This window comes from Xyrauchen texanus, chromosome 3 (genome assembly GCF_025860055.1).
Source record: "Xyrauchen texanus isolate HMW12.3.18 chromosome 3, RBS_HiC_50CHRs, whole genome shotgun sequence".
NCBI lineage: Eukaryota > Metazoa > Chordata > Actinopteri > Cypriniformes > Catostomidae > Xyrauchen > Xyrauchen texanus.
Genome location: NC_068278.1, coordinates 17508183 through 17524148, shown reverse-complemented (window position 1 = coordinate 17524148; position 15966 = coordinate 17508183). Strand labels below are relative to the sequence as shown.

The window sequence follows — 15966 nt, the reverse complement described above, 5'->3', positions numbered from 1 at the left end:
TGATCTGTGTGCTTCCGATTATGCGTGTGAAGCACTGTTTTTAGCGCAGCTCACATGCATTGTGAAAGAAAAGTACTGCAGATTTAAGCATAAAAGTTATTATAGAAATCTAAAAATGTGGAACAGTATAACAGAAAATGAGGAGATGACAGTGCTACAACAGGTGAGGAACATGTAAACTGCCAAATAAATACACACTGCACTTTCATTGTCAAAATAAAAGCTCCAGGTGAAGGTGAATTACATGGGACAGAAACTTTATATTTTATATAAAACAAATCTACTGTAATTGTTCCACAGTAGACTTAAAGAATTCGTACCACAGTAAAAATTTAGTATTATCCAATATTTAACTGGGTTCCAAAAAAAAGTAAAGTGCTTTTTGAACACATTGATCATTCACCAAAAATTGTTTTAGTAAAAATACATGAAGGTAAATAATGATTTTTTTGAGCTACTATGTACAGTCTTATTGTATATAAAATATAAATATAAAAGTGCATATTAATTAAAATGATTAAATCTCATTCTTGTGTTCATTTAGTGAAAAACTGTGAGAAACATGTCTTCATTATTTTAAAAAATATTTGTATTTAATGCCTTTGTAATATTGAATCAACTTGGCTACAATGGCTGTTTGAATGAAATGACGGTTCCTCTGGTTTAAAAGAAACAAATTTTTAGCCATTTTACAGCAAATACATACTTATCTAGATATAAAATAGAATATCGGCAAAAGGCTGAACAATATTGAGATATAATTTTTGAAGTCATATCGCTCAGCCCTTGTTTGGAACAACATTAGGGTGAGTTAATGATGACAGAATTTTAATTTATGGGTGAGATAGCCCTTTTTACAGTTGTATTCTTTTCACACAATATTTCCAATATGTTTTGCCCTATCTAATTCTCTTATTCACATCTGTTCATATATCACATTTCCGAACATCCCCATCCACCTAAGACCTCGCAATAAATATATCACCCTTCCTTTAGCCCTTTTTTATGGTTACTGTCTGTGAATTATATTTTTTCTATAGAGGTCAGCTACAAATTATCCCATGAGTCTGTGAACCTCATGCCTGCTTGTGCATGATGCTATTTGTGTAGATGATTGATCACTCCTCTTATGTACTTGGAGCTGATGAAAAGATCTGTGAAAGGCTGAGAAAATTATAGCCCTCTAAGCCAACTGGCGAGCTCTGCCATACCCACCCGCCCATAGCAGCTCCACGCAAAGCCACACTCAGTACATTTGGATGTAAGGCCGTCTTTACTGATTCAGATGAATAATACATGGGTGTAAATGGATGAAGCCATAATCTTGCATTTAATAGGCATTAAATAAAAATGCATCAACATACTACATCGGAGTACTCTGAGTGCTGCCAGGCGGAACTGATCAGCAATGATGTTTTTTTGTTTTTTACTAGTTCATTTTCATAGGGCTATACTCTACATGTCAATTTCATGTGAATCGACCCCGAAACTTACAATAACGACATATTAAGCATCTGAGATAGTGTCAGGGTATTGGACTCAAAGTTCAGTTTTGACGAGTCATCAGAGCATTTGTAAAGATTTTGTACGTCTCTAAAGCTGTACATAAGACAAAGAGCTTACATTTTAGACGCTTAAAATATGTTCATATTTAACGCTTCAATGTCTGTCCAAATGTACAAATATCTACAAATACTAATGTGAAATTGGCACTAAAACATTCAGTCAGCTATTTGCAGGCTTTAATCTGACACTGGTACGTGTTATTGTTTATAAAGGTGATCAGCACTGATAAATGTAAGTCTAGTGATACATTGTTTTGCTTAAAATGTTGAGTGTTGCCAGTGTCATCCCACTTTCCTACTCAGCAGAATCAGAAAAAAAAAAATCAAATGATCCTAAGCAGCATTGTGCAATACATGACCACTGATGCCTGCATACTTTGGCTGGACATATGCATACTTTGGCCTGCTGTTTTTGTAGTAGGCCTACGTCCACATCTGATTCGTGTTGTGTTTTTGCAAGTGAGCCAGTGGATTAAACTTAACTGAACTCAGATTAGGTGGCTTTGACCTACAGTAGTGGAACTTTTATTAAAGTAGAGGTGCTTTTTAGAAAACAGCTCTTTTTGCACTTGCGCTATAGCTGACTTATTCAACTCCCTGACCCTCTCTTTCCCTTCTGTACGGCCAAAAAGCCAGCCAAATATTTTCATAGGAAATAATGAAATTCCTGAAATTATTAGGAGGGAAACCTTATATCATCTGCTCTCCGTAGATTTGTCCCCTGAGCTGGCTTCCAAAGTTTCACAAACTAACTTCTGCTGTCTTTTGATAATTCCTAACAGTTTCTTTTTTTTTTCTTTCTAAAAAACGATGGCGTCATTGTTTGTTATTTCACATCTCCAAAACCTCTCAAATCTCAGTGTGGAAATATGTAGGTTTTTTTTCTTGGTTAAAGAGTCAAGATTAACCAGAGATCTGCACATCAGATGCGTGCCAAAGTGCTTGTAAGACAGACCTGAGGCACTGAGTGCGTCTAAAGACAAAACAAGGTTCCTATTCCGATCAGTCTACAAATATTTCAGGACTTAAAAACTGTACCCAACTGAGTTGTTCTCTGAGTTGAATTAAGCATGCAATTTGAGGTCTATGCCGGTGGTTCTCAACTCACAGGTTCTGACAGGGACAGCAGGGCAAAGAACAATGCAAATAATGCAGTGCAACTAACCATATATTCATACATATAGAATAGCAAAATACCTGTAAATAGGCTAATTAACATTTAAAATGAAGGAGAAAATGCTTCCCACATTGTTTGTTGTTGAGGTCAAAGGCTGTGTCTAATCAAACATTTTGGAAAATTTGCACAATTTAATCTAGACTTGCCAAATTAAGCAGATGCCAACATGAAGATTGCATGACACTCCCTTATCCCCGAAAGCCATGAACATAACTATGTAAGGGGAAAAAAAATACAACTTAGACAAAATTAACTACAGGTTCACTGGCTGTGAAATAAACATGTTCCCCTTCTGTTGCTCTCTCCACGTTGTGTCAGAGAAGCGACACTAGGGGTCTCTCTTGAGCGCCGATATTCACCTCTGGACTATGAAAAAAGGCCAATGAGAGTTGGCAACCAGTATTTGCATGTCCCGCCCCCGGACATACGGGTATTTTACGCGGCGCAAATACAGGAGTTCATTCAGAAAATTTATTCGGAGCCGATGGTCGTGTCTGCAACTGCTGCGTGTACACACCGAGTTCCTGTTATCCCTCTGCTGCATGCTGTTGGATTCTACGGCGCACAACAGCGGCTTTCTCCTGTTTGCACGGCTGTGCATTCCTGCCCCTGGGCGCATCAACAGTGCAGATTTAAAAACTCTCACGAGTTTTTTCCCTAAAAGAGTGATTTTATTTAAAAGAGTAATTTCCTCTAAAAGAGCAAAACACAGCGGCGTTGAACGTCCTTTTAAGGACGCGTCTTTATAAAGATGCCCTTCCGCCCCTGTGTTGTTTCTGGATGTGGAAGAGTGCTCTTCGCTTCCGACGGCCACAGGCGCTGTCTCGTGTGTCTGGGTAGCGATCACACCGAGGCTGCGTTTGTGGATAGTTCATGTTCTCACTGTGAGAACATCGCCCCCCCGGTCCCGTTTTTCCCGGAAGTGCATGACGAGCTGACATCTTCGTGGAGAGCACCCCTCTCCACTCGTCACATCACCACAGGCTCATCCGCCCTCGCCACCCTCGACGGCGGAGCGCGCCATGGGTACGAGGCGATTCCCCAGGTGGACAGGGCGGTTGCGATCCATCTATGCCCCGGTTCCCCTACCACCTGGCGACGTCGCCCCGTACTCCCTTCCCGGACCTGTAGAGCAACCTCCTCGCTGACAGCGAAGGCCTACAGCGCCACCGGACCTGCCGCTTCCGCCCTGCATGCCATGGCTCTCCTGCAGGTCCACCAAGCCAAGGCACTACGCGACATGCACGGGGGTGGCCCTGATCCCGACGCGCTGCAGGAACTGCGCTCAGCGACCGACCTCGCCCTGAGAGCGATGAAGGTCACAGCGCAAGCGCTCGGGCAGGCGATGGCCACGCTAGTGGTCCAGGAATGTCAACTGTGGCTGAACATGGTCGATATGCGTGAAGCCGACAAGACTGGCTTCCTCAACACCCCTGTCTCCCAGTTCGGCCTCTTCGGCGACACCGTCAAGGACTTTGCCCAGCAGTTCTCCACGGTGAAGAAGCAGACGGAGGCCATCTCTCACATCATGCCTCGCCGCAAGCCTGCCGCCATGGCCCATGCCCCGTCTGCTCGCCGAGGGCATCCTCCCGCGGCCAGAAGGCAAGCCCCTGCTCTGCCTCAACCCGGGCCCAGCTCTCAGCCCAAGCGTCGAGCAAACTGCGGGAAGCGCACGCCCCCTGTCTCACGGACCCCCTCGAGGGCCCAGAAGGCTCCCAGGCGCTCCTGAGACAACGCACCCAGAGCCCAAGACGTTAGCTCCGGAGGTGGTAAGGCCGCTCTGTCCCCCAGTGGAGGGCCGGGAGGAGAATCCTTTGTTTTTTCATTTGCCGCACCCCCTAACATGGGCTGCGGTACCCAAATTCTCAATAAAAGAGCTATTTCCTTTGTCTCTGGGGCACATGGCCGCAAATGCCGTTCTCACGGCACTCTGCTTTCAGGCCTCAACAGTCCCGGCTCCATGGACGCGGTGTCCCCGCCTTCAGCGCCACGACTGTTCCCTGGCCAGCCGGTTCAGACGAGTCCAGAGGACGCCAACATCAGACCTCCTCCTCAGTCACGAACCTGCCCCCGCCGGGTACGCGGAGCAAGGTAAGTGCTTTGAGTTTATTCTCAGCACCAGAGCCTCGGGACGCCACGTTGCCTCCCAATGCCGCGTTACCTGTTCCGCACCGCTATGAAGCCCCGCCGGGTACGTCCAAAAAACCTGTCCCCTTGGTGCCCCTAGCACAGAGTTTAGAGGCGTGGCTTTCACTGCCCAACCCGTCAAGCTGGCTGCACCGGACCATTCGACTCGGTTATGCAATTCAGTTTGCCAGGTCTCCGCCCCCCTTCGTGGGCGTACATTTTTCCGCAGTACACGGCCAACATGCCCACTCCCTGCGCGAAGAAATCGCCTCCCTTCTATTAAAGGACGCGATAGAGCCTGTCTCTCCAACCGATACGAAGAAGGGTTTCTACAGCCCTTACTTCGTTGTACCCAAGAAAGGTGGCGGCTTACGACCGATCTTGGACCTGCGAGTTTTCAATCGGACCTTGTCCAAACTCCCGTTCAAAATGCTCACCCAGAAACAAATTCTATCTGGTGTCCGGCATCTAGATTGGTTCGCAGCGGTAGACCTGAAGGACGCGTACTTCCACGTCTCAATTCGCCCTCGACATCGCCCCTTCCTAAGGTTCGCGTTCGACAGCCAGGTGTATCAGTACAAAGTCCTCTCCTTCAGCCTGTCTCTGTCCCTCGCGTCTTCACGAAAGTCGCAGAGGCAGCTCTTGCCCCGTATGCAACGGGCCCGCAGCCGCAGGCCGGTGGAACCGAGGCCCGCTGCACTGGCACATCAACTGCCTAGAGCTGCTGGCTGTTTTTCTGGCCCTGCAGAAGTTTCTCCCGTTAATTCAGAACAAACACGTCCTAGTCAGGACAGACAGCACCACGGTCGTAGCCTACATAAACCGCCAAGGCGGAGTACGCTCCCTCCACATGTCACAGCTCGCCCGTCGTCTCCTCCTTTGGAGTCAGCAGCGACTCAAGTCACTGCGCGCCACTCACATCCCCGGCAACCTCAATGTGATAGCGGATGCGCTGTCAAGACAAAGCTTGCCTGGCGGAGAGTGGAGGCTCCACCCCCAGTCCGTCCAGCTGATTTGGGACCGGTTCGGCAAGGCTCAGGTAGACCTGTTTGCCTCCCAAGAAACCTCCCACTGCCCGCTCTGGTATGCCCGGACAGAGGCTCCCCTCGGGGCAGACGCGTTGGCACACAGCTGGCCTGCGGGGCTGCGCAAGTATGCATTCCCCCCAGTGAGCCTTCTTGCACAGGTGCTATGCAAGGTCAGGGAGGACGAGGAGCAATTCATTCTGGTAGCCCCTTACTGGCCTACCCGGACTTGGTTTTCGGACCTCACGCTCCTCACAACAGCCCCTCCCTGGCGAATTACCCTGAGGAAGGACCTTCTTTCTCAGGGACAGGGCACGCTCTGGCACCCGCACCCAGACCTCTGGAACCTCCACGTCTGGCCCTTGGACGGGATGCGGAAGTTCTAGCTGGCCTACCACCGACCGTCATAGATACAATCAATCAAGCCAGAGCCCCCTCTACCAGGCATCTCTACGCTCTAAAGTGGCATCTGTTCGCGGACTGGCGTTCTTCCTGAGCCGAAGACCGCTATCGCGGCCCACCACGACACGGTAGACGGCAAGTCTCTTGGTAAGCACGACTTAATCGTCAGGTTCCTAAAAGGTGCCCGGAGGATAACTCCCTCCCGGCCTAACCTGTTCCCCTCCTGGGATCTCTCGGTCGTCCTTACGGGACTCCAGAGACCCCCTTTCGAGCCGCTTGACTCAGCTGGACTCAGGGCCCTCTCTCTCAAGACTGCCCTGCTGATCGCGCTCGCTTCCATCAAGAGGGTCGGGGACCTGCATGCGTTCTCTGTTAGCGACGCTTGCCTGGAGTTCGGTCCGGCAGATACTTTCGTGATCCTAAGACTGCGACCGGGCTATGTGCCCAAGGTTCCTACCACGCCCTTCAGGGATCAGGTGGTGAACCTGCAAGCGCTGCCCCGGGAGGAGGCAGACCCAGCCCTTTCACTGCTGTGTCCAGTACGTGCTTTACATATTTATCTGGACCGCACACAGAGCAACAGACGCTCTGAGCAGCTCTTCGTCTGCTTTGGGGGACAGCAGAAAGGGAACGCTCTCTCCAAGCAGAGACTCGCCCACTGGGTTGTCGACGCCATTTCCCTGGCTTATCACACCCAGGCCGTGCCCCCCCACTTGCGGGTCCGAGCTCACTCCACCAGGAGTGTTGCGTCCTCATGGGCACTGGCTAGGGGCACTGCCCTAGCAGACATTTGTAGAAGCAGCGGGCTGGGCAACACCTAACACTTTTGCGAGATTCTACAATCTCCGAGTTGAGTCAGTATCGTCCCATGTTTTCTCAGGTACCGAGCCCGTAGAACTTGGTGGCACACCCACGATCTGACCAGGTGAATCGCTTGCACCTAGCGCCCTTCCCCCTAACCAGGGGAAACAGTGCACCTTCATTCCCAGGAGATCTCAGGTTTGGGACACTGGTCGATTCCTCCCTAGCCCTCGTGGGTCGCAGTTCAGCGGAGGAACTCGCTGACCCAAGCCACTCGTGGTACCGCAAGCTACCCTGTACTGGTATAGGTGCTCCACAGGTAAGGCCTCCTTCGGACTCCCCCTGTGTGTAACACCACGGTTCTGTCCCCTCTGGCGAGCTGACACCCGTGTTTCCCTTAGGCAGTCATGGCTGCCTCGGTTGCCGTGCTGTATGTTTCCCCCTCTATGAGGCTGGATCCACCACCGCACTGACTTTTCCACATAGGCCCTAAGCAGGCCTCTGATGGTTTTGCCACTTAAACTTGCCTCCCCTCTCGGGTAGGCGTGGCCTCCGCAGGGTCTTCTCCACCCTGAATAAGGGCTAAGACCCCCTTCCCTCAATTCGTGTAAGGGCCCCGGCCTTAGTTGCTCTATGCGAGAAACATAGAGAGAAAAGAGGCCCGGCCAGGCTTGGCCCGTTCCCAGGTTGGCGGCAGCACCTTGTTCCCCTCCAGGGTAACGATAAGTAATCCTGATGGCTTAAATGGGGCATTGGGGAAGGGTACGTGCAGCCTGATACAGTTGGTCATCCTGCACGTAAGAATACCTGCTCGCTCCTGTATCAGCAGTTCACGTACATGGCTCAGCGCATGGCACTTTTATAAGTGGACCCCTAGTGTCGCTTCTCTGACACAACGTCTCGTTCCCTCCATCAGGGAACGGAGGTTACATACATAACCTAGACATTTTGCGTCAACCACAATTCATTTTGTGCTGTGAGTTGTTGGCTGTCGAAAGCATGAAACTATTGTAATTGAAGCAGCATTTAAAAACCCAATTTTTTTAATTTTCCCATTCAGCCTTTGTCTTGTTAAACATTTTGGATATTATTTGGCCCATGCTGTTCATGGTGGTATTAAGACATAAGGGCATTTTTGTTCACACAATTAGCCATTTTAGTACTTTGTTGGGTTGCTACTTGATAACCAGTGTCTAATTTGGGTCCTGAAGCAAAACCAGTTAAAGGGATAGTCACCCCAAAAATGAAAATTCTATCATCATTTACTCACTCCCATGCCATCCCAGATGTGTATGACTTTCTTTATACTGCCGAACACAAACACAGATTTTTAGAAGAATATTTCAACTCTGTACGTCCTTACAATGCAAGTGAATGGGTGCCAAGATTTTCAAGCTCTAAAAAGCACATAAAGGCAGCATAAAATAACCCATAGGACTCCAGTGGATATATCTATGTCTTCAGAAGTGATATGATAGGTGTGTGTGTGTGAGAAACAGTTCAATATTTAAGTTATTTTTACTATAAATCCTCCTTTCTGCTCAGTATGTTGCGATATGCACAAAAATGCGAATCCCCAAAGACAAAAGAAGAACAATGTGAAAGTGGAGATTTATAGCAAAAAAAAAGACTTAAATGTTGATCTGTTTCTTACCCACACCAAACATATAGCTTCTGAAGACATGGATTTAGAGCTGGAGTCATATAGAGTACTGTTATGCTGCCTTTATGTGATTTTGGAGCTTCACATTTTTTTTGTGTTCAGCAGAAGACAGAAAGTCATACACACCTAGGATGGCATGAGGGTGAGTAAGTTATGAGAGAATTTAAATTTCTTTGGTGAACTATCTCTTTAAGAACCTATGGTCAGTACCACACAAGAGGTTTCCACTCTGTGGTCTTGCTCATTGACAGCTGTACTGGCTTGTAACTTCACAACCACAACTAATCATTAATTTTCTGCCTAGCTAACATCAAGCCAACTCCCTCCTTCCCCCATATCCAATCATATCTGGGCAACAATGCAACTTCTTCCTGCACATTCTGTCAACAAAGGAGTGTTGTTGGATGTTGTTTAAATTCTATTTCCAAAATATTGTAAAACACATATTTAGACGGAACATATTGTGCCTGGTTTGTGATATTTGGTTAGTTGACATGAAATACTTCCTGCAGTGTGACATGCTACACTCCATTTAATACTATTTTAAACAGCATTTAGCTAATTATTTTAAAAATATCATGAAATAGGCTCTATGACCTCACATTAATTGAGTGAATTCATTAAATATTTTGTATATTTATCACATTGCAGACCCATTTAGCCTAGAATGAACTAGTGCAGGCAAAAGGGGGATTTAAAGAAATGGTGACCAGTCTCAACATCTAAAATATACAGTTTAGTTTATACATAAAGCTACATTTTAGCCTAACATGTTGATGTTAATCAAAAGCTCATACACATGTTTTAGGCTGTACAATGCCAGGAATTCTTCTTTTAATAGCTGTACAGATTTTGTATATGATTGGAAATATAGTAGCTACACACATATGCATGTTTACATGACTTACTCTCTTTCTTTTGAACTGTCATGAGGCAACAGTGTTGCTCTTTTATGACAGAGAGTGATGACTTCACAATACACCATAAAGAACTAAAAAGTAATACATACATTTTATAACGTCTCGGCTAACCCAGGGTTTAGCAGCATGACAACAGATACTGTGTTTGATTGGTCCTCACGGTGAGCTGGTTAACAGATGTTGCTCTTAAGATGAGGAATGAGGCTTGACTGTTTTTTTTTTTTTAACTTTTTTCTCTTTGAATAGTGGAGGTGGGTCTTTACTTCGCTTGAACGTGTTGGAGGTAGGAGTTCAGTGCCATTTATTATTTCTTTTAAAGAAGCATTTTTCAAAAGGGAAATGTTTTGAGAGAATTAAGTAGGGCCTCCCGTAAAGACAGAAGAGTTTAGTGGAGAGGCGATATGAAATACTATACGTCTACGCAAATATGAATATATGCATGGTAACATGCTGTTGTACTTATGTAAATGGATGTCTCCAGCAAGCCAGCATTCATCACTCCAGAGCGGCATGTCTTTGTTAGACCTGTGTGACAGTTATCACTGCAGGGGAAATACGTGTATGGGAATAACATGCCAAGTGTGTATGAGGTGAAATAATAAGCATTTTAAAGGGGCCGTGTTTGGAATTATCCAAATGACACAATGCATTCCTAACTAGACAGGGCCAGTGACCTCTGACCTCAGAGCTGGCTGCAGAGTAAGGCTCAGGTTTCCTTCCAAATACAAACTCTGTGTGTGACAGCCTCACTAGGGCCATTAAATTACAGAACACTGCTTCTTCTGACAAATATTGACACACACACACGCACGCACACGCATGCACACACACACGCACGCACGCACGCACACACACACACACACACACACACACACACATTATATGCACACAAATGCTTTGTGTATTTTCTGTATGGGCTTTTCCACCTTTGAAGAGATTGATAAAATATTCAATAAATTCATAAAAGGATTTTCATCATAAATTTAAAAAAGTATAAGAATTACAACCATACAATTTTAAGAGTATGCAGTTACATTACATTATGATAATGTGAATGATAATTTTTGCATTATAGAAATAAGATTTGGAGGGCAATTTTTGCTAAATTGTCATGAAAATTATTTCACAATTTAAGAGAATCTTTGAATCTAGAATCTTTGGAGCAATGTTACAAGTGTCTATCTGTTCTGCTGTCTCAGGGCTTATATGGACGTGAAGGAGCTGAAAGAGGTTTTAAATTTGGATGGATCCACACACTTGAACATATTCTTTGCTAACTCATCTGATGAAGATCTTGCTGGTGTGGCGACGTGGCCCTGGGATAAAGAAGCCTTAACACATTTAGGTAAATAAATACATAAAATTTATACAATTACAATTTTATTACCATTACCATGGTACATGCATATGGTAATCATTCGGTAGCATGTTATATATCAAAATACCATGGTATTGGCATCTGATACCATCCCTATACAATGGTACCATCACAGTACTTTTTGGAATTGATCCTGATGAGAACCCCCGTTCCCCCTTTACATTATAAAGTGCTAAAAATGCTTATGATGCCTTCTTGTTTTGTCTATTTTTGAGGTGGGATCGTACTGAACCCTTCATTTTATGGTACATTTGGCCACACTCACACTATGATCCATGAGATTGGACACAGTCTTGGATTGTACCATGTCTTCAGGGGAATCTCAGAGGTTGAGTCCTGTAATGATGCCTGTTTAGAGACTGAGCCTTCCTTAGAGACAGGAGATCTGTGTGCAGATACCAACCCCACGCCTAAGTACAAGTACTGCAGAGACCCTGAGCCTGGCAATGATACCTGCGGGAGACGGCATTTCACAAACACTCCCTTCAACAATTACATGAGCTATGCTGGTGAGATGTACAGAGACAAACACAAGTGGACATACAGAGGCCCAAATAGTATTTGCATTTTGTTGAATTTCATTCTATTAGATAACAAACTATTAATCCAAGTGGCACCTGAAATTATGCTAGACTCTTTCATGATACTAGACCCTAACTTTTTTCTTTTTTGCAATTGCTTTTAACCAATTTGTCTCAAGGTAATGTTGAAGTATGAAGTCAGTTCCCCTTATATGTATACCTGTAATCTGTATATATAGTGTTTATATAGTACTGTATATACTGTATATATTGTTTATCATTTAAAGCCTATCATTTTCAAGCCTATTGTGAAATGTTTTGCTTGAAACATGTGCCTGTCCAATTTCTTTAAAAAAATATGCCACTTGGTTTGATATTTTGTAATTTAACATCATAACAACTCTATATTTTAAGTGAGGCTTAAGTATCTTTATACATTTTGGGGCCACTGTACGCATAAAAATATTACACATACACTTGCAAAAGTCTTTTAATATCTGATGAGCAGGATTGGTAAAATTCTTGATAAAGAGATAAACAGACACATACAGCACACACACACGTTCATGGTCTGGAGTGTAATGTTGAACCATTAGAACTTGGTTCTTTTTGTTTCCCAAAAGATGATGACTGCACAGATTCCTTCACGCTCAACCAGGTGGCCAGGATGCACTGTTACCTGGATCTGATCTATCAGTCATGGAGACCTGGCAGTAAACCAGCTCCTGTTCCTCTACCTCCTCGAGTAACAGGGCAAGACCAAGACTCCCTCACACTGGAGTGGTTCCCTGCTCTTACTGGCCACTACTTTGACAGGTGAAATAAAAATAGGGGCCAAAGCTGTTCTTAGATCTTACAAATGATAATAGATGCTGTAGAGAGAAGAAACCTGAAGCAAAATTATATGCTGCACACATAGATACTTTGAAAGTAACTATTTCATGACTTGTTTCATTCATTGATTTGTAATGTTTCATGTTGTAATTTTCTTAAGGTTCTATTTGTTATTTCCAATTCCATTCTGCATTTCTCATAATTTACATTGTAAAAAGGTCAAATTCAACCATTTCAAGGTGTAATCTAGGTCAGAGAAGCTCAATCTCCTGGGTCCCGAGCGTGACTGCTGTGTGCATTTTCCATTTACCTTTTTGATGTGAAGTAGCACTTAATAAACATGCAAATAATAATAATAATAATCATTTCTAGAGCAAATACTTTTCATAAAAATGGACAACAATATATGTGGACAGTGGGACTAAGTTGTGACATTTTAAAGTATACCAACTATAGAAATTCTGATTTTTTTTATTATATTTCCTGGAGTGTTAGTTATTCGTATTTTTGAGACATTACAGACATTACATAAGAAAATAGCATGATTCATTCTAATTCAAAATAATGTCCAGCATCATCCAATCACTGTCAACCATGTTAAAATAAAATTATACATTATAAATTCTGATTCAGTGTACTGATTATCATTGTCCCATGTCTGTCAAACATGTTGAGTGGTCCAAACATCATCTGCAGCCTGAAACTGAACTTTTGGTTGGATTTTAGGAGATAAAGCATTTAGCTGCATAGAGAGCTATAGGATATTCCCTTGCTCTCTATTTAGCTCCCTATTAAAGTGACGAGCAATAAAAGTTACTGTCTCTTCCATGTAAATCTGACTTTATCCTTATCAGATGGGACTGTGACGAGTGACGGGACATTTTGTCAATTGATTGGTTTCAAATGATGTTATGTCACATTGGGTAGCCCCACTCACAGTAAAATCTTATTGGTCCAAAATCCCAGTCCATACAGCTGTATATTAAACATCAAATATGACACGTCACACAGTAGTTTTGCTTGTCTATTGAAACTTGTTACCCCACGCCTGTTTAGGTGTTACATGTCTCTCTCAAATGTACTATCCATTAAACAACAGTTTGTAGTGTTGCTGTGTCTAAGTTGCTACCTTTGCTGTCTGTTGATTTCCTAGAGAAGTGGGATCAATGTGTGACAGATGTACTGAAGTTGGGGTGCTCCTGCAATATGCCACTAACTCCTCCTCGCCCAGACCCTGCGCCCCCTCCGGCCACTGGAGCCCACGTGAGGCAGAAGGTAAGACTCAACGACGAAAATGTTTTTTTCAAAATTTAAGACTCAAATATTATCAAAATAAAATCCATAAAACTCTGCCATGGATGCCGTTATGTGGTAACTGATATGATTTAAAGAGCAGACAGACCACTCCAGGAAAAAACAAATATTCGGTAGATCCTTCACCTTTAAAAGGAACGAACACTTCATTAATTTATGTCTGTCAGCCATCTTAGATGTAACTGTATTGAAGTGCTGTCCAAAACATTCTTTACATATAGATTAAATGAACACAACAATAGCATAACTTTACATTATGCTATTAATAATTAATTGCATACACAGAGACAAATAGATGATTTAGTGGTTTTGTTTGTGGTCTACTTGAAACATTTTTAGGAGGTTTCCTGTTTGAATTTAAACTGACTGCTTTGGCAAAGTGAAAGGGGCCTGTTTCTGTTGACACTTGGAAATTGTGTTTAATTGGTGAGTTCTGTTCAAAACCATTAATGTGCAGTTTTATGGAGTGGGATAAATGATTAAAACATTGCACCTATTGCAGGACGCCAAGTGAGGCCAATATTGGACAGAACAGCAAAGTAATCCTTGAGGAAAAGAACTAGAAAATGTGGAAAAAATTAGTCATGGGAGATGTCATAAATTTTGATTTTCTCATGTGTTTATTTTAAGGCTTGAAATATGTGGATATATAAATATATGGAAGAATTTGTCCATAGAGCTTTGTACACATAAATGAATGTTGTTTTTACCATGGGGAATGAGTCATATTTTCCTGTGCTGTATCAATGACCCTGCCCTCATAGGTCAACCTTTGATCCGGTATCACAGGAAGAAGCCCTACTGCTATCCTCAGGCTTCTCCTTATCGGAATTCTGTCCTTTTGGGTTATGGTGTTATTTTATTAGTAAGAAGCTGTCTATACAGAAGTCAGGTTACTATAGTTTGGTATTTATAATTTAGTCTTTATTTCTATATTATGAAAAATGTAATGTTATTTTTGAAACTTTTTACTCTATGATTGTTTTTAGTCTTAGTAAAGATGCACTGATACTACTTGGTAATTGTATCAGGCCGATATTGGGGGGTAAATACTCGTACTTAGTGTCATACATTTTTATTTCAGCTAACAAAAATGCTGTTTTGCATTTTTTATTTACATTTTTGTCAATGATAGCAACACTGTACCTAAGCACTCAATCGGCACTAGGCTCTACCAGCCAAGACAAGTGCCCACTATTTTAAATTTAACTGCAAAAGCTCTTGAAAAAGAGAATTGGACTTGACATTGAAATGTTGAAAACAACTTCAGAGACCTGCATTCCCGGGGCTGGCTGTTTTTCTGTTTAATTACTTAATTACTTCATTTGGGGTTCTTTTAAAAATGGGTGAGTCAGACGTGGTGGGTAAAGCCTTAAGTGTATGCTTGCATCTCTCAAAGCCAAGTTGGCCTAGCGGTGCCTACTCATAGTCAGCTGAGAAGGCATGCCCAGGCTTGCCATGGCCACAACGTTTTAACTATGCTTTGTATTTGGATGGTTTCCCTGGTGTACGCCATAGCCTGGGCCATCTTTCCACTGTTTACAATCAGATACAAACCCTGACTTTGAGGACCCACAGCTGGCTTGAACCTCTGCCCTTCAACATTTTCTGAAAATCACCTGTCTTCAATGCCTACTCAGTCTAATGCATGTCCTCTGTATTTAAAGGGATAGTTCAATGAACATTCTGTCATTCACGCACCCTCATGTTGTTTCAAACCAATATAACCTTTTTTTCTTCTTCTGTGGAACACTAAATGAGATGTTAGGCAGAATGTAAGTGTCAGTCACCCTTCACTTTCATTGTATGGAAAAAAGATGCAATGAGAGTTATTGGTGACTGAAACAACTTGAGCATGATTACAGAATATTATATTTGGGCTCACTATTCCTTAAATCATCTAGGTTAAACAAGCGACTTGGATAATTTTTCCCCTTCAAGTGTCCTTAGATGCCTTTATCATGTTGCCAGAATTCAAGAAAAGATCAACACGGGCATAACAAATATATGGACGCAAGAGTGCTGGGCAAAGTCAACTAGATTTGCCACGCAAATTACCCTGTGGTCGCTTGTGTTCATGAGAAGGATCCCAGAGTTGATTGAAAACATGGAGAAGTACAAATGTGAGACTCAACACCAGGAATGTTGGGAATGACTCGTGTCTCTATCCCACTCTTACCTCAATGGTGCATTTGTCTGCCATGCTGCTGTTGTCTACAAAACAGTCCCGTACACTAGT

At 43.5% G+C, this 15966-nt stretch overlaps 1 protein-coding gene across 1 annotated transcript in view; it reads left to right on the top strand.

Annotated features, from left to right (window-relative positions):
- Positions 1 to 15966, top strand: part of LOC127630582 (pappalysin-1-like) — a 130376-nt gene that overhangs the window by 14593 nt on the left and 99817 nt on the right. The window contains exons 3-6 of the mRNA XM_052108205.1: positions 10880 to 11025; positions 11274 to 11567; positions 12203 to 12395; positions 13567 to 13688. Coding sequence (XP_051964165.1) covers positions 10880 to 11025; positions 11274 to 11567; positions 12203 to 12395; positions 13567 to 13688 — 755 coding nt within the window. The remainder of the gene's footprint in view (positions 1 to 10879; positions 11026 to 11273; positions 11568 to 12202; positions 12396 to 13566; positions 13689 to 15966) is intronic.